General features: G+C 43.3%; 1 protein-coding gene across 1 annotated transcript in view; it reads left to right on the top strand.

The window, feature by feature from the left end:
* Positions 1-26,480, top strand: part of SLC24A3 (solute carrier family 24 member 3) — a 376,099-nt gene that overhangs the window by 184,207 nt on the left and 165,412 nt on the right. Inside the window, exon 3 of the mRNA XM_083175935.1 lies at positions 17,020-17,096. Coding sequence (XP_083032061.1) covers positions 17,020-17,096 — 77 coding nt within the window. The remainder of the gene's footprint in view (positions 1-17,019; positions 17,097-26,480) is intronic.

Genomic DNA, 26,480 nt, shown 5'->3' with positions numbered 1-26,480 from the left:
GAGCTTACAATCTATGTTCCCTACCACATGTACACGCGCACACAGACATTCTAGGGTTAATTTGTAAGGAGCCAAATAACCTACCAGTATATTTATGGAATGTAGGAGGAAACCGGAGTACCCGGAGGAAACCCACGCAAGTACGGGGAGAATATACAAACTCTGCACAGTTAGGGCCATGGTGGGAATGGAGCCCATGACCTCAGTGCTAACCATAACACCCTATCAACTGGCCCTGTGAATGAATGGATGCCCTTTGCATGAAGAAGACTATTTTACAAACATCACGAGCAGTGGCCGAGCTCCCTGATGCAATGGAAGCATTGACCTCTGGGCACCAGTTATCAGGGGAAGCGGTTGAAAGTTCTACAGTGTCTAGATAGACAGTCAATAGGTTGAAACCAAAAGGTCAACATGCACTAGGTCAACACAGACAAAAGGTTGACATACAATAGGTCAACATTAACAAAAGTAAAATGTCAACATGACAATCGTCGATACATTAAAAGGTTGACGTGTTTTTTTAATTATTTTTTTATTCTATTTTTGGGGGACTTTTTCATGCTTTACCATCCACGTGGACTACAATTGGGAACATGGGAAGCATGACGAATGAAGAAAACCATGCGAGGGCAGGGCCGGATTAAGGGCCTTGTGGGCCTGGGGCTGAAAATGTTTAAGGGCCTGTTATGAGAAGTGGAGGAGGTGAGGCCAGTGTAGTGTGTGCCATGTAGGCATGTAGAGCCCTTACATTATACGCAATTGTAATTCTTATTTATGGGCCAACCATGCGGCCAGTTGGTGTCTGTCTGGTGATCATCATGCTGTCATGCTGATGGGCCTATTTTTATATGGAGGCCTGGAGCTGCAGCTCTGTCTGTCCCGTTCTTAATCTGGCCCTGTCCCAGGCTTCGCGATACACTAATTGGAGGACCCTGTCAACAGTTGTCAACATTGTGAATGTGAAAAACTTTTGTCGACCTTTTCATGAGTTGACCATTTCCATGTCTACCTTTTGCTCATGATGTCCTTTTGACCCTGTCAACATATTGGATGTCGACTGTTTGTCTGTGTTGACCTAGTGCATGTCGATCTTTTCACCCTGATGACATATTGAATGTCGGCCTCTTGCTGTCGACCTATTGACTGTCTGGACACAGAAGTCCTTTCAAGCGACACCCAGTTATCACAAGGGCATCCATGGATAACCACTGCCTGCGCCATGCAGATCACTGGCTATAGCTGGATCTGTCTGTGGGGTCCTGGAGTCTCTGTAGCTTGCTGGCGACTATCGGGTACAATAAAGTACATTTGCTGGCGTTAGATGCCTGCTCCCCACACCTGCGTCACCGGCGATTACCATGGGAACACCCAGCATTTTCATGGGAACACCCATGAAAATCTGTGCGTCCCCATTGGCGATCCCCCTGGCTTGCCGGCCCACGCCCACTGTTGTGTGCGAACGCCCGGCGAATAATCTATTCACCGTGGCCACTCGCACACAGCGGCTGCACATGCGCATAAATAAATAACTATGTACATGTGCAGTTGCAAAACATCAGACCCCTGTGCGAACTAACCAGAATAAGGTCCATGGTGCAAATCATTTCATAATGAAAAGGGCTGCAGATGGAAAGATACAGGTGCTGGAGGATAAAAAAGGGCTACCTGAAGCTGTAGAGACACTTAGGGACTGGATAGATAGAAGCTTGCTGGCTGTACACTTGGGGACTGGAAAGACAGAACAGGATGGAGCTGTAGAGACACTGGGTGGTTGGAGAGACAAAATGGGCCTGGCTGGAGCTGTGGAGACAGTGGGGGGGGGGGGGGGGGCTGGGGAGGAAGAATGGTTCTAGGTGGAGAGACAGAGAAAGGGGCAAGACACTTGGTGGCTAAAGGGACAGAGCACAGCTAGCTGGAGCTGTAGAGACACTAGCTTTCTTGAGAGTTAGAGGTTGGCTGGCTGTAGCTGAAGAGACACTGGGTGATTGGGAGAAGTGGCCTGGCTGGAGCTGTGGAGACACTTGGGGGCTGAAGAGACAAGAGGAAGCTGGGCTGGGGAAAGAGACTGCTGCAACGGAAGTCAGATCTCTCTGCACCGGGGGAAAGAGTAGCGGGCCCTTCCATCAGACCCAGGCCCGGGTAAAGTGTGCCAGCTCCCCTCCCCCTCTCGGTGCCACTGAGTACAACACAAATATTATGCATGTGTTCAGTGTTTTGTATAGTCCTGAATCTAGTTTATGCATAAGCTGTATTCTTGTCTTTTGATTGTATGCTCCTATTAGAGTGACTACTGTGTTGTCAGGATTCAGAGGCATCCAGCTGACACTCATCCACTCCTGGAGCTTGGAAATAAAGCCATTTAGGGCTGTTGTTGGGTTTTCAGTACAAAAACAGGTACAGTTGTGTATTAAATTGGCAGTGGTAGAACAGGCCATGAGGTACTGCAAACAACATAGCATAGAATTGAATAATAATAATAATTATATACAGATAGAGCCATCCTCATCTAGCCGTCTCTGGATAGCCATGGTGAGTCATGGCTACCCAAGGCCTATTGTTCTCAGCTGCAATACATAGAACAATACAGTAGGGGATTACTCACTCAATCCTATCAAAGGGCTAGATGAGGATGTCTCTCTCTCTCTCTCTCTCTCTCTCTCTCTATACTGTGTGTGTGTATATATATATATATATATATATATATATATATATATATATGGGGTAGGGATCAGGCGGCACTCACGGACTCCATTTCATGTGCAAAAAAATTGTTTAATCGTCCAACATGTTTCGGGCGTGCTGCCCGTCCTCAGGGATCAAAACCAAAGTGACAGTGCAAAACATATATAGTCATACAATCAAAGAAAAACCCTCCCCCTGTGCTGTGCGGCTGTCCGCCCCTCTCACCTGCGTCTTCCATCAGTTATCCCTGCTTCCGTCTGCTCACAGCGCGCGTCGCTCGGTCCGGCGCCATTAGGGAGGCTGTCACTCTGCCCTGCTTCCAGACACTCCCCATGACGTCGTCAGGCGTTTCACTACGCTGCGGGCCAGTGGAGAAGCCAGGCCTCGTTCTGGAGCCGGCAGTGGGGCTTGTTGCCATGGCACCTGGGGGAACATAAACAAATAACAATATAAGTGAAAACGTGCTTATTAAAATACAAACCAGTGTTGTAAGAGGCTGCTGCCAGCCAATTAAGAGGCGATATCTTCGCCAAATATTGTGAAAAAAATATTAGATGATAAAAAATAAAATGGTTTAAAAATTTGCAGATTAGCGTGGCACACAGTGGTACTGGGTGGGTGGAAGACTCTGATTGATATATAAGTGGTTATTATTGAGTGCAAATAAGCACTATGCTAATACTATATTGGTCACCACCCACTTTCAGCCTCCGTGTGTCATGCTTAGGTCTTCATGCTACAACATTATGTCATACACAATGGATTCTTCAAGCTCACTAAGGCCTGTTATTTAAATACATACGTGTGAAAACATTGTTATAAATAATGGTACAATCCATGTTGTTCATTTAGACCTCGGGGCGAGAGTGTCCCCAACAGGTGAATCCACCTGGCCTCTCGCTGTAGGAGCATCCTTTTCCTGTTCCCTCCTCTGGGGGGTATGGGTACCTGGTCTATGATCTTGGACCTGATGCTGGCTACACTATGCTTTTTTTCTGTGCAGTGCCTTGCTACGGGTTGTTCACTCCGACCAGTTTCTAAGGCCTGCCTAATGGCTAGGCGATGGTTCGCCATTCTTTCTTTAAACTGCGTCTCTGTTTTGCCCACGTAGTAAAGCCCACATGGGCAAGACAGGACATAAACCACGTAACGGCTAGAACACGTAACCGAGTGGTTAATTTTGATCTTACGGCCTGTATGAGGATGGCTTACCATGTCACCTGCCAGCATGGAGCTGCATGTTATGCAGCCCACGCATTTGAAGCAACCCTTGGGCCTGGACAAAAAGTGGGTGGGCCTGTTGCTTTTGGTAAATGCTGCCACATCCGTCTTAACCAACTGGTCAGCTAAGTTGCGGCCCCTCTTGTACGCCGGCATTATTCGGGTACTATACAAACTCTTTAAGTCCCTATCAGTGTTGGGTCCCTGCGTGTTGGTGATAGGATCCCCTGGGTCACCCAACATGCAGTGGGCAGTGCGGAGATCACCAGACAGGTTAAGGCCATTTGGCCATTGGTGGCCACTGATAGGGACTTAAAGAGTTTGTATAGTACCCGAATAATGCCGGCGTACAAGAGGGGCCGCAACTTAGCTGACCAGTTGGTTAAGACGGATGTGGCAGCATTTACCAAAAGCAACAGGCCCACCCACTTTTTGTCCAGGCCCAAGGGTTGCTTCAAATGCGTGGGCTGCATAACATGCAGCTCCATGCTGGCAGGTGACACGGTAAGCCATCCTCATACAGGCCGTAAGATCAAAATTAACCACTCGGTTACGTGTTCTAGCCGTTACGTGGTTTATGTCCTGTCTTGCCCATGTGGGCTTTACTACGTGGGCAAGACAGAGACGCAGTTTAAAGAAAGAATGGGCGAACCATCGCCTAGCCATTAGGCAGGCCTTAGAAACTGGTCGGAGTGAACAACCCGTAGCAAGGCACTGCACAGAAAAAAAGCATAGTGTAGCCAGCATCAGGTCCAAGATCATAGACCAGGTACCCATACCCCCCAGAGGAGGGAACAGGAAAAGGATGCTCCTACAGCGAGAGGCCAGGTGGATTCACCTGTTGGGGACACTCTCGCCCCGAGGTCTAAATGAACAACATGGATTGTACCATTATTTATAACAATGTTTTCACACGTATGTATTTAAATAACAGGCCTTAGTGAGCTTGAAGAATCCATTGTGTATGACATAATGTTGTAGCATGAAGACCTAAGCATGACACACGGAGGCTGAAAGTGGGTGGTGACCAATATAGTATTAGCATAGTGCTTATTTGCACTCAATAATAACCACTTATATATCAATCAGAGTCTTCCACCCACCCAGTACCACTGTGTGCCACGCTAATCTGCAAATTTTTAAACCATTTTATTTTTTATCATCTAATATTTTTTTCACAATATTTGGCGAAGATATCGCCTCTTAATTGGCTGGCAGCAGCCTCTTACAACACTGGTTTGTATTTTAATAGGCACGTTTTCACTTATATTGTTATTTGTTTATGTTCCCCCAGGTGCCATGGCAACAAGCCCCACTGCCGACTCCAGAACGAGGCCTGGCTTCTCCACTGGCCCGCAGCGTAGTGAAACGCCTGACGACGTCATGGGGAGTGTCTGGAAGCAGGGCAGAGTGACAGCCTCCCTAATGGCGCCGGACCGAGCGACGCACGCTGTGAGCAGACGGAAGCAGGGATAACTGATGGAAGACGCAGGTGAGAGGGGCGGACAGCCGCACAGCACAGGGGGAGGGTTTTTCTTTGATTGTATGACTATATATGTTTTGCACTGTCACTTTGGTTTTGATCCCTGAGGACGGGCAGCACGCCCGAAACATGTTGGACGATTAAACAATTTTTTTGCACATGAAATGGAGTCCGTGAGTGCCGCCTGATCCCTACCCCATATAATAGGACCGGAGGGTCCATGCTGGAAGGCACCAGGCTAGCACATATTGAGCCTGCTACTTGGGAGTGCCGGTCACCACACAGAATAAATATATATATATATATATATATATATATATATACAACCACGGATAGAGAAGCCCTCCTCAGCAATCCTCTCTGGTCGGTGCCCTCCAATAGCACCCCCTGGTGGGGCTAAACACATACATACAATCGATGGTGGCACTCGGTACAATAAAAAAGTCTTACAGGCGGCCTCTAAATATGACCTATTTAGAGGCCGCCTGTAATACGTTTTTATTGTACCAAGTGCCACTATCGATTGTGTGTGTGTGTGTGTGTGTGTGTGTGTGTGTATATATATATATATATATATATATATATATATATATATATATATATATATATATATATACTATAATAAGACTTGACAGGTAAGACTTCCTCTGTATAGGATGTTGTAGTGCTAACCTTATTGAATTTTTGAGGATTGGCCAATTAAAAATACCCTCAGATATACAACCCAGTGTAGGATTATCTTTGTATTATTACTTGTTTATGTATTGCAGGAAGTGACTTCATACACAATTTGGCTTTTCCTCACAAGAGATGCCAACGCCAGCTATGATAAATCTGCAGTGTGCAAACTATAAATATCAAATATAGAGTTCAAATGGGCCTTAGCTACTAAAGGATACAGTTTTTCCAATTAATAAAATGTAAATGACATAGTCTGAATACTTTTGAAGCATCATTTGCTTCCCATTGGAATCTCTCCATGTGCACTAAAGCATTCAAACATGCAGTTCTTGCTTCATTTACCATCTCTTATCCCTCTGAACGTAAGGAATCAAACACACGGTGACTCATTTTACAGATTAAGCTGTAGAAAATGAAAACATCTGTTTCCAGACCTCTTATATTTAGCGCCAGTATGGATATTTTACTACTTATCCTATCAGTCACTGCAGAAATATTTAGGAAGCAAATTCCCTTTCACCAAAACAAATGTGTTCAGCCGCTGCATTTGTACCAGACACATTGTGACGTAATTTTTGTACTAGTCACATCCTTTGTATGACTGTATAAGCTCATTGCTACGTATTTTAAATAGTTATTGAAGCCAATTACAATTAAATGTTAACTTTTTCCTTACAATATTTATCAGGACAAAGAAATTAAAATGAAAACACCCATTTTTTATCTGTGTATTCCAAAAACCAAAATATTCAGAAAACCGTGATTTTTCTGAATATTTAGTTTTTTTGTTTTTCTTCCCCCCCCCCCCCTTTTTATACTTGCCTTGTCTCCCGGTGTCCATGGCGGCCTCCGGGATCCTCTTCAGCGGCATCTCCGGTCCCTGGGGTGCATTGTGCGAATGGGCCGGGCACGCCGTTGATGTCACTGGTGCAACCGCCCACTTGTGCAATGCACCCCTGGGACCGGAGATGCCACTGAAGAGGATCCGGATGGCCGCCGGGGGACACCGTGGACATCGGGGCGCCACAATGGGACCAGGTACTGTAAGTATGAAATAAAATATATACCGGTATATTCCAAAATCTGAAAAAATCCGTTATCCAAAATGCTGTGAAGGGGGTGCACATGATATGGCTAGTTGTAATAGCAGTGCAGACCCACATGCAACCTGTTTGCTGATAGGCTGTCGGCAGCTGTGTTTTTATATTGGAGAGTTTGTACCCAGTATATGGGGCCTTATTTTGGTTCATTCTTTCTGACAAAAATCTTCTTAGATGGGCAAAACCATGTGCACTGCAGGTGGGGCAGGTGTTACTTGTGCAGAGAGAATTAGATTTGGGTGGGGTTTTACTTCAAAGTGAGATCTATATTGCAGTGTAAAAATAAAGCAGTCAGTATTTCCCCTGCACAGAAACAAAATTGCTCACCTAAATCTAATTCTCTCTGCACATGTTACATCTGCCCCCCCTGCAGTGCACATGGTTTTGTCCATCTAAGAAGGATTTTGTCAGAAAGAATGAACCAAAATAAGGCCCAAGATGAAGTGATATATTATTATGCTCAGGCCTCTTTTGCTACTTTGCTGCCCCAAACGTCCATGTTTTTAGCCCTTTGGCACCTCATGGGTTCGAGGGTTCCTTTTCATGCATTATTTGCATGTTTGTTTCCTCGTAAAACATTTATAACCTTGTGTTCTCATTCATGCTTAAAATAAGTTCAATTAAAAAACACTTTATGGAATTCAAATGACTGCTTGCACGCATACATGGCTCAGGGTATGAAATTCAGCATAGATTAACCTTTGATTACTGAAGAGCTGACAGAAAAACATCCCTTGAAGCTTGATGTTATGGATGAAGGCAAATGGCCATTGAATGAAGTATTCATATAGAGCAGCGCTTCTCAATCATGTTCTACCCTGGCAGCCTATTGGCGTTATCTCTGCTCTCCACACTAGCAAAGCAGTACATTTGTAATATATATCATTTGTAATATTAGATCATTTATTACTATTTAAATAAAGCTATTTTTTCCAGTGGTGGAGTTTTTCCTTTTATGTAATGTTTTAGATCTATTTGTAACTGTTGTTTTCATTGCTTTTTCTTATTAAGTGGAATTCAAATTTGAATAAAACTGTATAAAGGAAGGTACATTAGTATTTATTTTATAGATGTTAGATCTTAAATTAACTATTTTTTATCATCCTATGACTGCCTGTTGGGAGGATGTATCAATCTTGCTAAAAAGTCAACAAATGGAGAAGTTACCAATAGGAACCAATTGGCTTCTTTCTACCTATCATACTCTGGTCTACTACATGGGTGCCGGATGACTCACTGACAGTCAGGATTCCAACGGTCGTTTCTCCAACATCGCAATCCCTGTCAGGAGCCCTCAGTTCTCCACCGACCCTGCAAGGGGCTTGAATGCACTCGCCCCCTGACGGGCTCCTGACAGTTGGGATTCCGATGTCGGAGAAACAAACATCGGACTCCCGACTGTTGTAAGTCATACCATACCCCTGCTTCACTGTATAGAAGGCTTGATACAGTTCCCCCTGTGTGCTATCCATCCATTCATTAGTGTGGATACCTTCTAATTACTTTTCTTGTAAAAAAAAATGTATACATTTGGTGACAATTAAGCTGCTGTGTTAACTGGAAAGCTGTGGAGTTTTAGGAGCCTAGTTATTAAACATTCGGCAGTGCTACTTTAGTAACATCCTGGCAATTCAACATTGCCTTGGTGCAGATCATCTGTCCCTGCAATCCCCATATTTGGTAACCATGAAACATGGAACTGTTTAGTCTGATTTGACACTGCCAGTGTGCATGTGTGACCTGGGGTTTGCGTACACATCTGTATGTGTGCTTAAATCTGGCTCCGATACTAGACCTTGCCAGTCCAGCTATTGACCTCAACACCCTTCGCTGAAATATAAGCATGCAAATTCAACGAAATAGATACGGCAGAATCAATTGGTTATTTTTGACCTTGTAAACAATTTTGTGGCTGGAACCTCAACAAAAGACCCGTAAATACCAACTATATTTTATTGAAAGTGGGTTTTCAATGTAGAGATTTATATAGATAGATAGAATACACACGCATATACTGAGAAATGCTCTGCCCAGATTTATAAGCAGACAGCTCTTTATTAGTGATGTCCTTTGTTCTGCTCCTAATGTTGCCATGGAAACAATGATGTCATTGTAATCTCATGAATGAAAGATCGTCATCATCAAATACACATAGACAACATACGTAGAGACGTGCATCGGGATTCTGTTAGATATTATTCATGTGCTCTGCGCTCCGACTGCTAGAGAAAACATATTCAGTGTTCTTTCTGGAAACAGAAAATATCAATGACACCAATTCAGTTTTTACATTGCAAGCAGACAGCACATTAACGAAAGTATAGGTCAGATGTCAAGTGCAATGGCTTTAACAAGGGGAAAATTCTCCTAGGATTTTTTTTATATACAACTATTTTACGTGTACTTGCATCTTACATGGAAATGAAATAACTAGCATATAAATGGAGGAATTAAAAAAAAAAAACCCTTTGAGCATATCAGAAAACCATCTGCTTAAATTGTTAACTGTAAATCTCTATCTCTGTTAAATTAAATGACATGTCTTATGTAAGGCTTAAGGCAACTTGGTCTGTACAGCTGTGTTGGAACTACAGCTCCCAAGATACTCGCTCGGTCAATGGAAAGCACATATGTTTTGTTACATGTTTATTTTTAGTGGGTCAGGGTGTATTTATAGCTACACATGTTGCTGTGGGAATGTGGCATTCTGCACAATTCTAATATCAAGTAATGCTTTGAAAGAGTCTAATTCATTTTCACGCCCTTGGGTACGCATCTCCGGTTAGTTTATTTTCAATGAGGGGGCAGATCTCCTCTTTTTCATTGCTTCTCTGTTGAGGAGCAGCTGCTACAAGATGTGTATGTTACAGGTGAAGGGCATACGTCTTGACAACACCAAAATAGAATCTCACATACTGTGAAAAGTTAATTATATTGTATCATTCAGACACTATCACAGCTGGTAACTGTCAGTATGAGTTGTGGAATTTTGAGAGTTTTCTTGCAGCTTAGTTAAAGCATTGTGGGAGAACTAGCATTCTATCTGTGTAGACTTGGTGGACACTGGACACTGGATTTTAGCTATACATTGCATGTGGCCACTGGTTGTTTTCTTGTAACGAATACTAGAGTACTTTATGTACAACAGTTTTGTCAGGAAGAAAAAATAACACATCAAAAGAATTAAATGGACCACAATCTGTATCTCCAGTTGGATCAAATTAGTTATACCCCTTTCACATTGCAATGCTGAAACGGACCCGGGATCGAGATCCCGGGTTGGACCCGCAACCCGCCCCATTATACAGGGGGCCATCCGGATTTAACCCTTCTTATAACCCAGGTCGAAATGTCACCTACCTGGAAATTACCCATGTATTTTCCCCTTTAAAAAATCTTAGTGTCCGGCCAGCATCCTGCATGGCCACCAGACTTGCACCGCAAAACATTAGGCCCCACGTGAGCTCTCCTGTGAAATCACAACAAATCCTGTCATTTATAAGGCAATGGCCCTTATTCTGGTTCACTCGCAAAGGCAAATTCCTTCTCAAATGTGCACTGCAGGGGGGGGGGTGCAGAGAGAATTAAATTTGGGTGAGTTATTTTGTTTCTGTGTAGGGTAAATACTGACTGCTTTATTTTCACACTGCAATATAGATCTCACTTTGAAGTAAAACCCCACCCAAATCTAATTCTCTCTGCATATGTTACATCTGCGCTCCCCCGCAGTGCAGTATGGTTTTGTCCATTTGAGAAGGAAAAAATTTGCATTTGTGAGTGAACCAGAATAAGGGCCAATATGTGCCAAATTTTGGAAACTGGTCAAAAAGTGTGCAAAACCAATGAGTGCATGTTACGCCAATAATAGGTTCTTATAACCTTCAGAAGGGTCACACGACACTCTTTAATTTGCTTTAAACATTAAATCAAAGAAATAGACAAGACTCTAATTATATATTAGCAGACACTTTAATGTGAGACAAACAAGAATTACACGCAATGTCAAACAAATCTAAGAATTCTTTGTGATGAAGGATACAGCTGGGAAAATGACCAATGGGAAGTAAGCTTGGAGGCGCAGGTGAAACCTTTGAGGGCCCTAGGGCTGCTTGGTACATGTCAATGTGCTATGCTGCGGCACTTTCACACTTCTAAGATGTTTTTATTTTTTTAAAGTTGTGTCTGATTTATCGGACCAGAAGAGTAATTGCCTCCTTTGGTGGACAGGGGCAACATGAGGTAGGGCTGCATATGAGCATTGTTGGGTGGACCATGACTTCTTTGGGGTGGGGTGGACGCTGCTTAATTTGTGTTTTTATTTCATATGTCAGGCCTTATTATTCCAGCCTTTTTTTCTTAAACAAGTTCATTCCTTGTGTACTGCTGAAGCTGTGGTGTAGCTATATGATTCTAATGCCACTTTAAGCATACCAGTAATCCATAAACACATGCACTCTATGGGGTGTATTCAATGTGGCCTGCGAGGGGGTTAGACGGCAGGGATCTCTGAAAACAAGCGATCCTCGCCGTTTAACCCCCGCGCCGGCCACTCACCGTATTCAACACACCGGGGAAATCAGAGGACAGCGAGGATTCCCCCAAACAGTGAGGCTCACGGTTAATGCATTTAGCCGCGAGTCTCGCTGTTGTAACCGCCGCACACGCCGTTTGCCCCTCGCTCCAAAAACCTAGTAAGGGGGAGACGGCGTGTGCAGGGGGTCAGTTAAATACTGACCCTGCGAGCTGTGACAGCGAGCAGGTAGCGCTGCTCGCTGTCACAGCTTGCAGAAAGCATTGAATACACCCCTATGTATTGCAGAATTAGTTTTAAACAGACTTGCCATCAAATTTAATATTTGCTTTGAATTTGCTCAGTACACAGATTCTGGTCCCTTTCATAGACACAGGAGGGAGCATTTGATACATACAGCATGCACTATTATGGGGCGTACACATGATGTGATATGAACTACCGATGTAGGCTATATAGTAGAAAACATAGTACATATTGCACTGTGTCTGTGTGTATACAGATTGCAATCGCAAGAAAAATAGACTGTGCAGGCTGCACAAATTTGTCTAGAAAGTAACTAAAATTGTACATAGTCAAAATTGTGCAGTAGCCATTGTGGTGGTACTGACCTCCGGGGAGTTCAAGGGAAATCACACATAGCCAAGATTGCACTGTGTGTATGCACCTTTACACTATTCTCCATTCCAGACCAGCATTCTCCGTATCTTGCAGCAGTAGAGATGTGAGGTGTAGGGAAGGTTGGCCTGGGAGCCAACAGCTTAAATTGCCTTCTGACACATCCTATTGGCTCAATAATGGGCTACATTACCTATAATCTCTCTCTTTCTTTCTCTTTCTCTCTCGCCTTACTGTGCATGCCTGACTTGTCCTTTCTTTTTTTCTTATTATGACTGCTTTTGCATAACCTTTCACTAAATCCCTGCATATGGCATGGAAAACGATATTTACCCTGAAGATATGTCTTTCCTCGTCTAGTGTGCCTGTGGGTGTGCATTTACACTGCGTATGCACCTGTGATCCATAGAACTGCATTAGGGCTTATGCTCCAGCAAACGGGTCGGGGGGGACTATGTAAAAACCGGACCCAGACTAAACCCCGGACCGGACATCAAAATCTGCAGTCCGGGGCTTGTAGTGTCCAGTCCGGGGGGTGTCCCGTCGGGGGGAGTCTTGTCCGGGGGGGTCCCTGTGATAGCTATCATCAGGGACATGGGGAAGTGCAGATTGCAGCCTCCCCGTGTGGTCCGGACCGTCCAGTTTTTGCTACATGCCCGGACCATACAGGGAGGCTTTATTCTCCCCCTCCTGCTGGTGACAGGGGTCACAGGCAGCCCCCCCGGACAGGACACCCCTCGGACCGGACTCTACAAGCTCCGGACTGCAGATTTTGGTGTCCGTTCCGGCAGTCCGGGGGTCTTGTCCTGGTCCGGTTTTTACCCATACCCGGGTCGGGGCTAGTTACAAGCGCAATGCACCCGGTCATGTAACATATTCACAGCTGTATCTGTATATTTGAAGCACGGTGGTGTGGCACTCATAGCCAATGGTCAATAAATCACGAAGAAGGCCAGTTGATAACGAGTTCACTTGCGGGCTGGACTCCAAGGAGCACACACAGACTTACACTGAGGTGGAATATTTTCCTGACTTTTATCTAAAAACTGAAAAGTGTTTCTTGAAGTTAAATGGCTTATTCTCAATAGAGGGGATTTATCAAAAACACCATTCACAAATAGAGGCTATATTTCCTCCCTATTTGAACTAAGGTCAAAATCAAACTACACACAAAAAAAACGTACCAGAGGGATTCACCCCATATCTTCGGATACACCGCAATTAGAACCTAAGAATAGGCAAAATCATTCAGAAGATCAAAAAAGCCCCTGATGAAGTTCCTAACCGGAACGAAACGCGTTGGGTAGTGATCAAAATAAACAGGAATTTTCCAGAAAAACAGAAGCTACAAGCATCTTTTGTTCTTTTATATAATTTTTATATTTATTTATTAAATGGACATTACTTGTTGCACATAGGGCGCTGAAGACACTATTGTGGCTAATATATATATATGAAATACCACCTGAGAAGTAGCAAGGCACAGTTTGCATCTGTGTGAGCAAATTCTACTTATAAAAGTACCTGTGTGAGCAAGTTGTACTTAGAAATGTAATCTACGTCCTCACTCCTTTCTTAAGAATAACACAGAAACAGAAGCTGACAGCAGATAATAACCACTTAGCCCAGTTAGTCTGCCCTGAGTATTTTATAAAAATGCTTCTGTCCAAATTCTCCAGAAAATGGTTAACGACAAACAAAAGTTCTAGTACTGACCTCTGCTGAGGTGGGGAAGGTAAACGTACAGGCAATTTGTAAATACAGATTTTTGGATCAGCAACGTGGAAGCGATGACTTAACCCAGGCAAACATTCTTTGAAATACAATACCAATGCACTTTCATTATCATTTGATTGCTGGCACATGTGGGCTCCTGCCAGGACTTCTCATTCTAAACTATCAGGCTTTCAACCTGCTTCAACAATCAGAACCACTGGCATCGCAGTTTCAGCCTTTCATAAACAGCTGTCTTTAATGTCACTTGGATGAGTCATTGCCGCAAGAATCTTTGAAAATAGCTATGTATATTTCTTTGAAGCTTCGAAAATGTTCATTTCAGCCATCAGAGTGTGCTTCGCATTCCCAATGAGCTTCTCTACTGCATGGTTTTACTGTATATGTTGATGTGAGTTTAGGTCTTCTTAAACATGTTAATTGTCTCCAAGGGCCTGATTCAGAAGGCTCGCTAAGCAGCTGTTGTTCGCTGCTTAGCGAGCCCTGAAACGCCGCCCGGCCGAACACCTCCCGGCACCGCCAAATCCCTTCAGTACCATTAACGGGGATGTATGCAAATACATCCCTGGGCACGCGGCCGAAGGGGAGCGAAATCATTGGATGGTCAGTGTCTGCCAAAGAGGCGGCATGCATCAGCCCACCCACGTTCCCAGGGGAACACCCAGTATTTTCATGGGGTTGCCCATTAAACTCTGAGCATTCCCCTGCTCCCTGCATTCTCTCTATCTCTGATCTGGTGGAATTAAGGTCTCATCCTGTATGTTTAATGGGGTATATTTCATGGATTACAGTTGTACTTTACTGGACAAGAGCATCTCTAATTGTACTTCACCAATAATAAACAATAAAACATGTATAGTAGAATGTTCTCTTACCAGTGCACCCATTGAGATTTTTACATCTACCCCATTGGTCTAGATACACTTCTTGTGTCTGTGCGCATCTCCTAAGAACAAAAGAGTAAAGCTGGCCATACATCAGAAAGATCGATCTTAAGATCGATTGCACTCATGATTGTGTACAATTTCCCTTGAAATCCCCAGGAGTCCTTGGTGGTTTTTGGACACACAATCTACACACAATCCATCATACAATCAGTCATACAATCCATCTGCTGCATGATTTTGTACACAAGATGTGCACACAATCTGCATACAATCCATCATACAATCAGTCATACAATCCATCTTATGATTGATTGTATGATTGAGTACACAAGATGTGCACACAATCTGCATACAATCCATCTTACAATCAATTGAGATTGTATGATTGGGTACAATATCTTTCTGATGTATGGCCAGCTTAAGTGTCAGCATTCATAGGCACGCGGCTTTCCATCAGAGGGATTTGCATAGTTGTTTTCTATGCACATCCATCGTGTAAATTATATTTATTGCATTTCTGAACACTTAGTTGCTTATTTATTATAGGGCCCCTTATTCTGGTGGAAACTCCTTATCCTTTCAGCCACAACAATATTATGGTGGGTTTAGGGACAAGATCTGGCATGCAGTTGGTGGGCTAATTTATTCCCAATTTGTTCAGTGGTCAAGGCTCTGTGCAAATTTGTCATTGTAAGGACCAATGGCAATGGGCTTTTAAACCCATTTTATATGACTCATCAACGGAAGTTCAACCCATGATGATACCAAGGTTCAGTTCTTGGGATGATGTTTCTTCCAGATACAGGACTAATAGTGAGCAGTAAAACCAAGGACAGACAATGTTTAAGCAATAAGGGCTTCAGCTTTATTTTGTGCACCTGTTAAAAAATATGCCATAATGCATAGGCTTCCCCATTCAATATACTTTACCTATTTTCAAGCATTAAAAAATCAACCCACAAGTATGTGTCCATGTTAGTCACCTTTTGTTTGTTATACTATGGAAGCTCCTCATTCTGTACATGGCAGCCTTCCACCTTCAGCCTTCTGCGGCGCAACAGAACAATGCATGGTGGTTTTATTTCATGTGTATTATATATATCTCTAATACATATTCTTTTACATGTATAAATGTCAAATAATGTCTGTTTTTGCTCTTTAAATATAAATGATTTATTAAAGTTATATTTTAGGTCAGTATTTCACAGGTAGTGCTTAATTCATTTCTAGTAGTGAGCATTCTTGTGACAGTCAGAGGAAGAGCCATGTAGTACATCACACAGATTGTGAATCCAGACTAGTGCTTTGATGTAGGGTTACCAAGTCTTCATTTTCAGATTCCCAGGCAGGAAGTGTCACCAGGGGGTGAGGACATGGGTGTGGTCAAAACCTCAATTTGGGTTAGACCATTTATTTGTCATTAACCAATCTTAATGACATATAGCATCAAATTCCATCCCCCGTATTATCTGACCCCAGCTCTACAACAGGGTAATTTTAAGCCCTGTGCCACCCCTGTTCCTGAACATGTGATGTCATACTTGGGGGTGGAGTCATCAGCAACAGGAATTACAGAATTCTATTCTACTGGCTGTTTCATGCGCCTGAGTTAGTTACGGCCTTCCCCTCCAACGCTATTGAAATGTTATCCCTACATCACATGGATCCTCTCCCAAGACTGACACAGTACATGTATTACAGTCACTATATACCCAGTTATTCCTGCGCTGCCACAGTCACCCTCCTACCCCCATGTAATGTTATGTCACCCCAGAAGGCATGTCAGGATGTGTCGCAGGTGGGCAGTGTCAGGCCGAGGCAGAGCTGGACAGTGGAGGATCATTTTCAGATACCACCCCTTCAGGATGAGCAAGCATCTGGATTGTGGGAAGTTTATGTGATTACTAGACTGTGTGGAGCCATCTTGGGAAGCACTGATAGATTCCCTTTTAGTTTACAGGCTTCTTGATACTTTACTTTAGATTCAACACTTAGTCTGTCTCCTTTTTGATATTTGCTTTTGATGCCCTGTTCTTATTAGTGGTGTTTAACCTTTATTTTAATTTTATTTTCTTACAGCACTTCATGAATTCCCCAGTGACATATTCTCAAACGAGGACCGGCGGCATGGGGCAGTCGTTCTGCATGTCGGATTCGTAAGTTAATGTTCTTCTTTACTTTTTCTCATGCCTATTAACTCTATAGCATATCTATCGCTGTTCTCATAAGTGTTAAATAAGAGAACATGTACAACCCATGAGGGTGATCTAACAGGATTCACCATATTAATAACATTCCACATGCTGCCCCTTCTTTATAAGGTAAGCATATATGGTATCTATTATAAACATGTTCAAGACAGATGCAAGGAATAGTGCAATACAAATAGCATGCCATGGCATAATGTGGTAATTGCACTACCCTTAGCGTAGCTAAGGTGGGGCACATGCAGAAGAGTATGGAGGAGACAGAGACAAGTGGAGGAGGGTAGAGAAAAGGGGAGGACTGGATCATGCAAATAAGCTTGTGGTTATCTAGACCAGCGGTTCTCAAACTGTGGGTCCTGACCTTCTCAGCATGGGGTCGCGACTACATGTTGCTGACCATCAGGCTTTTCTAATCTCAGTCAGTGATTCAAGGAGCCTGATAGATCTGTTGAATTGTCTGTTACTGTAGACTCCTCCCATCATATTGTGCCTCCACAATGCTGCATGTATGTGCTGTCTGCTGACCACACGTGTGTGTGATGTGATGACTTTCTGCAGTAACTTGCTGGGTCCTTTAATTATTTTTATTGTCTAAGGGGGTCCCAGAGCAAAATAGTTTGAGGACCCCTGCTCTAGACCATGGGCAGAATTTGCCCCTTCCTATTTATAGATTAAACACACAATTTGACCCAAGGATATTATAGGGGCCACTTGTCTATATGAACAATTCATGGCAAGAATATGGCCAGCCCACGCCTGCTCTTTGTTGTGAGAATACAACAGGACTGATTGATTGATTGAAACTACTTTACCTCTTTCTTGAGGGCAGATGTATTAAGCATGGTGAAGAGATAAAGTATAGATAATGGCTCGTATTCAATATGGTCGGCGAAGGGGTTAAACGGAGTGGATCCCCAAAAACTAGCGTCCCTCGCCGTTTAACCCCTGCGCTGGCCACTCATCCTATTCTACGTTCCAGGGGAATCCTCGCTGTCAGATGACGGTGAGGAGTCCCCCAAACAAAGAGGCTCGTGGCTAATGCAGGGAGCCCGCTGTATTTAGCGGCAAGCCTCGCTGATTTGGCGTCTGCACACGCCTTTTCCCCCTTGCTGTAAAAACCTAGCGGCGGGGAAATGGCGTGTGCAGGCGGTGAGTTGAATACTGACCGTGCGAGCTGTGACAGCGAGCAGTCTGCCCTGCTCGCTGTCACAGCTCACAATAATCACTGAATATACCCCAAAGTAGAAGGTGATAACGCACCAACCAATCAACTCCTAACTGTAATTTTTTAACATAGTTGATTGGCTAGTACGTTATCACCTTCCACTTTATCTCCACTTAATCTCTTCACCAGGCTTAATACATCTGCCCCTTTGTTCTTAAAAATAGGCCGGTATTTCCTATTTGTGTTTATTTTAGAGCTTAAAATCAGCATTCAGTGCCACAGATCTAATTTATACATTCATATACATCCATCCATATATCTGTTGTAATGTAGCCATTTGTATACAGTGTAGTTACACTTTTGGCGTTGTAGCCTATAGTATTTATTGTATATCAATATAGGGTACTTATGTAATATCTGGGCTCCCGTTTTTCTTATGAGACCGCGTCCCCTCGCGGGGCTCGCTGCGCTCGCCACGCTTCGGGCACGGTGGCTCGCTGCACTCGCCACACTATATAAAATCAACTCCATGCGTAGTTGGATAGTAGGGGTATGAAAAAATGGCGTGCATTTAACATGGGAGCCCAGATAATACATAAGTACCCAATATAGTTTTGTTTCCTTGGGCAATGTCCATGTGAATTCATGTTTGTGCAAACTGGGCATATTTGGTCAAATCTGTAACATCTTTTATAATGAAAGTCTAATGGTGTGTACACACGTTAGATGTGCCTTAAGTTCCTATCCACGATCTGACCAGATAGGATCGTGGATAGGATCTTAAGGCACATCCGATTTTCATCCTATCTTGACTATATAGTGCATATCTGCACTATATAGACAAGGCAGCCAAGACTTTCTGGCTTCCGATACGTGAACGCGCATCGGGATCGGACCGGGATCGCAAGGGTTAAAACCCTTGCGATCTGCATCCGATGCCGATCCAATGCCAATCCGATGCTGACTATATTGTCAACATCGGAAAGGAAATCTGACCGTGTGTACACAGCATAACACTGCTCCTAACCTCTTTAGAGAGAAGTCAAGTGTTGTGTGCTCTGGCAGCCACTAGATGGCGCCTGATGGTGCAATTCAAGTGTTGCTCAATTCGGACACTGACATTACTGTTATGTGGCTCCATCATTTTGTCATGCAGGTAACTAGTATATAATAATGATTTTCACTGTAACATATATTATTGAGATCAAATTCCATAATAACATAAAAGCTTTGTGTAGATTCTTTTTTTAAAAACAAAATTATTTGTATAATTAGCGCTAAGCAGTTGTATTGGGAATTTTCATATTTATTATTATGAAATAAATGTATTTAATTAATGCACTGCAGTACATTTTGGTCTGTTCGTCCATATGTCATCTTGAATATGTGGATACATTATTTAGGTCAGCACGCTTTATCATTTCTATTCACCTATTTTTAGATATTCATATACGCCTAAGGCTATTTAAATAAATCACGCCACCAGCACTGCGATTTATTTTTGTACAAAGAAATATGAATATGGATTTTTGCACAGTTCTTATACGATTGCTAAAAAAAGTAAGTTCTCTTATTTAAAGGGACTGTGATTTAAAACTAACAACAAGTTTCCTCCTTCTTAACAGCATGTGTATACAGATAACACAATATGGGGGAAATTTACTAAGCCAAATTTGTAAAAAATAGGTGTATTCCTATCCGGAAATACACCTATTTTTTACACATTTGTATTTTCGGGATTTACAATCCCGAAAATACGGCAATTCGTATTCACATTGATGGGATATTCGTATTTCTATTTACAAATACGAATGAATACACCATCGAAAGAATACGACAGGAATCACCATTCAAAAGAAGGGTGATTCCTAATTTACTAACCGGTCGTATTTTCAATATGGCTGGTAATTAGCAGGATACGTGCAGGCTGCAGTGTGTAAAAAAACATAGAAAAATAAATAAATAAATAAAAACGGCTGGGCATAACCAGCACCAGGCTGAAAGAGCCAGGGCTGGTTCTAAGAAATCAGGAAACCAGCCAAATAGGGCTTCGCTCTATTTTTTAAAACCAGCTTCAGGCTCCAGGGCTGGTTCCCAAATACGGGGGACAAAATGACTAGTGGTCCCCCGTATTTTAAGAACCAGCTCCAGGCTAATGCCACAGCCGTGGGGAGACTTTTTATACAAGTCCCCCCCGGCCAAAGCATTCAGCCCTCTGACCAGACCAATAAAGGGGTCCCCCCCCTCCAGGACTTTCCTTGCCAGGCTGAAGCCTGGTGCTGTCCTCGATGCCCCTGGATGGTGGGCATCGAGCTGATAAAATGGTGTAAAAAATAGAATTAAAAACTATTGTCTTATACTGTGGAACTATGAGTCCCAGCAAGCCTCCCCCGCATGCTGGGACTTGGAGAACCACAAGTCCCAGCATGTGGGGCATTAAAGGGCCCGCTGGCACTTGTAGTTCCACAGTAAAATAAATAGTTAAATTACCACACTGACACCCATGAAAAATAAAAGTTGAATACATACATAACACATACATACTGATACTTACCTTTCTTGAGCACGTAGGTAGCCCGGGGTCGGGGGCTCTATGGTCCGGGGTTTCAGGGTCTAAAGTCGGGGGCTCCAGGATCCATAGAAATCCATTTAGGGACCTGTGGAAGAAAATCCTACTCACCAAGGTCCTCCGGCGAAGATCACCTCCTCTTCTGTCCCCAGTAGTCCGGATCTTCAGGAAAAAAAAAACAAGTGTCCCGGTACCCTCGCACTGACAGGAGAGACGCTGTAGTTTCATATTCAGCGCCTCTCCTCCGAATGATTCTATTGGCCCCCTAGTGGCCAATCAGGATCCGAATTTCCGGTTGCCCATAGGAACATCCCATCTTCAATGAACTCCCATCTTAGTAAATAAACCCCATGAATCATTAAAACTAGTTCTCACCTGGGAATGTGGATATTGTTCTTGCCTTTAGCCAGATGAGAGCATTGCATTGCTGAGCGCCTATAGCATATGATGTTCTGTTGCTCTAGTTTATAGCCTGGAATAAAATCTAGTAGCCAGGGGTAAAATACTTTTTTTTTACTTGTGGGAATTAATGAAATTGTATAAAGTATAAACTTGTACCAACCAGCCGGGCTTATTGTAGGGCAGGCGCAATATACTGTACTGTACATTTCCTATGGCTCTCGATTTGTACTACTGAACCTAAATTGTACTGTAGTTCGAGGCTCCATCATATACTGTATTTATCACACGTTTGCTAAAGGATTATGTGAAGTTCCCTGATAATCATCTCTGAAACACGATAAATTGGATCCTGAATTCAGCTTATCAATTCAATAGGCACTCCAGTGACATCACTGCGCCATTACTCAGGTTGTGTTCCTAATACATTGCTATGCTTAACTTTTAAATAGTAGATTATCCCTGTGATTCCTAAACTGTGTACTCTGAGAGCCTCGGGGAACTGCCTTGGTTTGTTCTTCCTAGACCAATTAATATTATTTATGTCACTGTAATAGGCAAAACCAGTGTTTGTTGCTGCCAATAATAAACAATGTGGACAAACGGAAGAATATTCTTTCCCACATCACGTAACTGAACCTACAGATGACATATAAACTAATTTTACTTGAATTAATCTAGTCCTTTCTAAATTTCTCAATTAGAAATTTTTGACCTAAGGGGGCTATGAAATATAATGATGGTCAAGTACGCCGCGATTCAAAACAATTTGGGAAGCTATAAAATGACTGCTTCTTATCATCTATAATATATATACTGTATGTCTAGTGTTCATGTGTCTAGGAAACACTGCCATCTGTTGGAAGGAAGTGAAACTACATCTAGCTTTTGAAGCATTTGCTTGGAGCGGGCTTACTAGTCTATATATATATATATATATATATATATATATATATATATATATATATATATATATATATAATGTCTAGTGTCTGTTTGTGTGTCTCCGAAACACTGCCATCTGTTGGCAGTGAGTGAAACTTTATCTACTAGCTTTCGAAGCATTTGCTTCATGTGGGCTTACACTACCATCTGTTGGAAGCAATTAAAACTACATCTACTAGTTTTCAAAGCATTTGCTTCACGCGGGCTTACACTACCATCTGTTGGCAGCAAGTGAAACTACATTTACTAGCTTTCGAAGCATTTACTTCCAGCGGGCTTACTAGTCCATATATATTTCTAGTGTCCGTTTGTGTGTCTCTGAAACACTGCCACCTGTTGGCAGCGAGAGAAACTACATCTCTCTCACACATGCACAAACACAGAGGCAATCACAAGGTAGCAGACTAGCATTTGAAGCATTTGCTTAGAGCGGGCTAACTAGTATTGTAATAATCTAACATGTCAACAATGCTGTCCAATAAAACTATTTTTGGAACTGCTTTTGCACCCCTATTTGTGATAACTAAAGATAGGAAATGTCAATAACCTAAGAGTGGTACTGCTGGAGTACATTTGGGATTTTACTGCTTATACTGTAGAACACGTTTATAAAAAGTGACAATTTGGACACATTTTTTGTCCAGGTGTCAGTTATCAAATACAGACAGATGTAGAGAGTGTTCTAAGTACAAAGGTGAAAAGCCAAATAGTACAGTACTGTACACTGAAGTGTCATCTCTTGTTGAATCTTACATGGATCAACATGTACTGATCATTGTATTCCGGAATAGTAAATTGCACAACTCCTACATTGAATCACTACCATTAAGGTGGACACAGAAATCAATGATGTAGTGTGCAGTGCACTGTATATCCCAAACTAATACATAGCAATATATCATATTTGCACAGAACCTATTAGTGAGACACATTAAAAAAAGGGTAAATTCTTGTTCCAAACAAATAAAAGATATGGGAGTGAATTGTTCACAGACATTTTTAATAATTGAGATAGAAATAATGTGTACAAAAGCAGTGTTTAGTAGTATTCTTAGTCGCTAAATAACCCCAGCTTGTGTTAAAAAGTATACAAGCAACCGACCAAGCAGTGGCGTAGCTACGTTTTGGGCGCCCCCCCCCGCCGTTAGGGGGGGGCGCCCCCCGTCGCCGCCCAGCCGAGCACCCCTACCCCGCCGCCCCGCCGCCCCGCCGCCCATGCAAACCCCCACAGCCTTACCTATCGCGCTGGTCTCGGCGGCTCCGTTCTTCTGCTGAGGACCACCAGAAAATGGCCGCCCCCATACAGCAGACAGTTTCAGAGAACTGTGTGCTATATGGGGGCGGCCATTTTGTGGTGGTCCTCAGCAGAAGAACGGAGCCGCCGGGACAAGCGCGATAGGTAAGTCTGCGGGGGATTGAGGGGGGGTTTAACTATAGCACCGCAGCCCCCGGCGCCCCCACATGCACAGCGCCTCCCCCCCCCCCCGCGGTGGCGGGGGCTGCGGTGCTATAGTTACGCCCCTGCGACCAAGCCACAATTACACCCCCAACACACACACACAAAGGACTGCCCCAGCACACCCAAGATTCCCATTATACCCCCGCATCCCTTGGTTCCTCCTGCCTTAGCCCCACCCACTGATTCTTTACCCACCTGGGCACAGAAGGGTGATCAGAGATAAACAAGAAAGAGAAGGGGACTGAGATTAGAGATACAGACTGTTGAGCAAGGACAGAAATGAGGACTGTGGGGCAGCAACAGTTCTGACTCCACAGCTCTGCAACCAGGAGGTCCCCTGCTCATATCTCAGGTGTGGTATGGTGGTGGGGACAGTGGGCAGTCCCAGCAGTCAGTATCCCGACATCGGAATCCCAAATGGAATCCCGGTCGAGCACAAAGAAGCCCTAGAGAAATTAATATAGGAACATGGTACTTACTGCGCTAAGCTTCAAAAGTGATAAGGAGAGTGATAAACAGCTAGCCAATCAGCTCCTGCCTCCTACCTGCCATGTCACAGACTGTGCTTGAAAAATATACCGGTTCACATAAAAAAAAAATCTCAATATCAATGACAATGGCGCTTATAAATAAGTAAAGTGGATTCTCAGCGGATTATATGAAAAACATAAGGGAACAATACGCACATATCCTCGTGCAATACTGAATTGTATTTTTTAAAAGCACATATATTTTCTGGGCATAGGATACAAATATACAATCCACCGTTCTGGTGATTTTTAATGCGGAGGATGCCCTCCTACACAGGTTACTGTGTTTGAAAAATGTCAGGCAGGAGCTGATTGGCTGGCTGTTTATCACTCTCCATTAGATCACTTTTGAAGCTTGGTGCATCTGGCCCATAGTTAGCTGAAGAGCGTGTGGAAAGTTATGTAAATGTAGGTATGGTTGGGTAGATATGGGTGGCAGGGCTGCCACCAGGAATTTTGGGGCCTGGGACTGATTTCCAGTCCGGACCCCACAGGCCCCCTGCCGCAGACCCCCATCTCCCCTCACTTATCACCTGACTCAGCAGGTCCCAAAGCACAGCCTGGCTTCTTCAATGCACGACGCCCGCGACCAATTAAAATGCAGCACCCGTGGGTGAGCCAATCATTGGCTCAAAAACGGTGGCAGTATTTTAATTCTTCCTTTATTGAAGAAGCCAAGCTGTGCTTCAGGACCTGCTGAGGACTGAGCACAGCTCAGGCAGCACACAGTGGAGGGTTGCTGTGGGTAAAATAAGCTGCCCGGGCCCTTCCAGAGGCCAGGGCCCAGGACAGCTGTACCCAGAGCACCCCCCTGTCGGCCGCCCTGATGGAGGAGTTAGGATGAAATATGGATAGGGCTTCATTTTGTTCTCATTTTGCCTTGTAAGATGTTTATTGTGTGGGGTTCTCCTTACAATTTCACATACAGTAAGTACCGTATTCCCCTATTTACTTTTTTTTAATGCACTACATGAATGAATTTTACAAAATAAAATACATAGTAAGAAACAATATAACCATGATTTTATTGGAGACATACAGTAGGTCTATAACTTATTTTGAGTTCGTAAAATACAGGGCATACACTGTAATGGAGCCTACATACAAGCTGATTTGGGGGCATTTTGTAAGCAAAATTTGACTAGGTCGATTAGAAAATGCCCCTACATCGCTGCCATAGCAATATAGATGCGTGGCCCCGCGTGGCGATTAAGATCCACCATGCTGGATAAATCAAGTTAGATCGTCAGTCAAGGCCAGTGTTTTCACCAGAGAACACTGGCCCTGACAGATCGCTCAGCACACAGCGCTGTGTGCTGAGCGATCTTGCTGAGCAATGTGAGCAATCTAGCATCGCTCAGTAACATCTCCCTGTGGGCCTTATTCAGATCGGAGTTCAGTACAAATTTGTTCGGAAAATGGGCAAAACCATGTGCACTGCAGGTGGGGCAGATGTAACCTGTATAGAGAGAGTTAGATTTGTGTGAGTTATTTTGTTTCTGTGCAGGGTAAATACTGGCTGCATTATTTTTACACTGCAATTTGGATTTCAGTTTCAGCACACCCCACCCAAATGTAACTCTCTTTGCACAGGTTACATCTGCTCCACCTGCAGTGCACATGGTTTTGCCCATTTTCCAAACAAATTTCAGATCTGAATAAGGCCCTGTGTGTAGGCCCTGTGTGTAGGCCCTATAAGCAATCTGGCTAGATCGATATGTGCTAAGTGATCTGTACTACGCTACATTGCTCATTACAGAGGCAGTCTGGGGGCAATAGAGGTTATAGAGCCAGATGCACTAAGCTTCAAAAGTGATAAAATGGAGAGTAATAAACAACCAACCAATCAGCTACTGCCTGTCATTTTTCAGACTCAGTCTGTGACATGAATGTTAGGGGATGATTGGCTGGCAGTTTATCACTTTCTATTTTATCACTTTTGAAGCTTAATGCATCTGGTCCATATACTGTACTGTACTTTTTCTTTTATGTGTCCAATAGACTGGAATTGTTGTTTTTGGCATTTATAATGTTCTATACAAGATTTGGTGGAAAAATATCTTAAAATAACACTCCAGCCCAGAACTGAAAACACATTTATTACATTTTGCGTCAAAGCGTCCCTGTAGCTTGACCGTGTTTGAAAAAAGCCTTTTATTGTATTTTTAGTCTATTTCTATTTATTTATTTATTTTTTACATTTGAAAGCTAGAGTGAGCGCATTTATTGATGGAATAACTACAGGGTTTAGATGGTGCTTGCTATC

This window comes from Crinia signifera, chromosome 3 (assembly GCF_055691185.1).
Source record: "Crinia signifera chromosome 3, ASM5569118v1, whole genome shotgun sequence".
In the NCBI taxonomy this organism is placed as follows: Eukaryota; Metazoa; Chordata; class Amphibia; order Anura; family Myobatrachidae; genus Crinia; species Crinia signifera.
The sequence above is the reverse complement of the archived record's forward strand: the minus strand, read 5'-3'. Positions and strand labels throughout refer to the sequence as shown.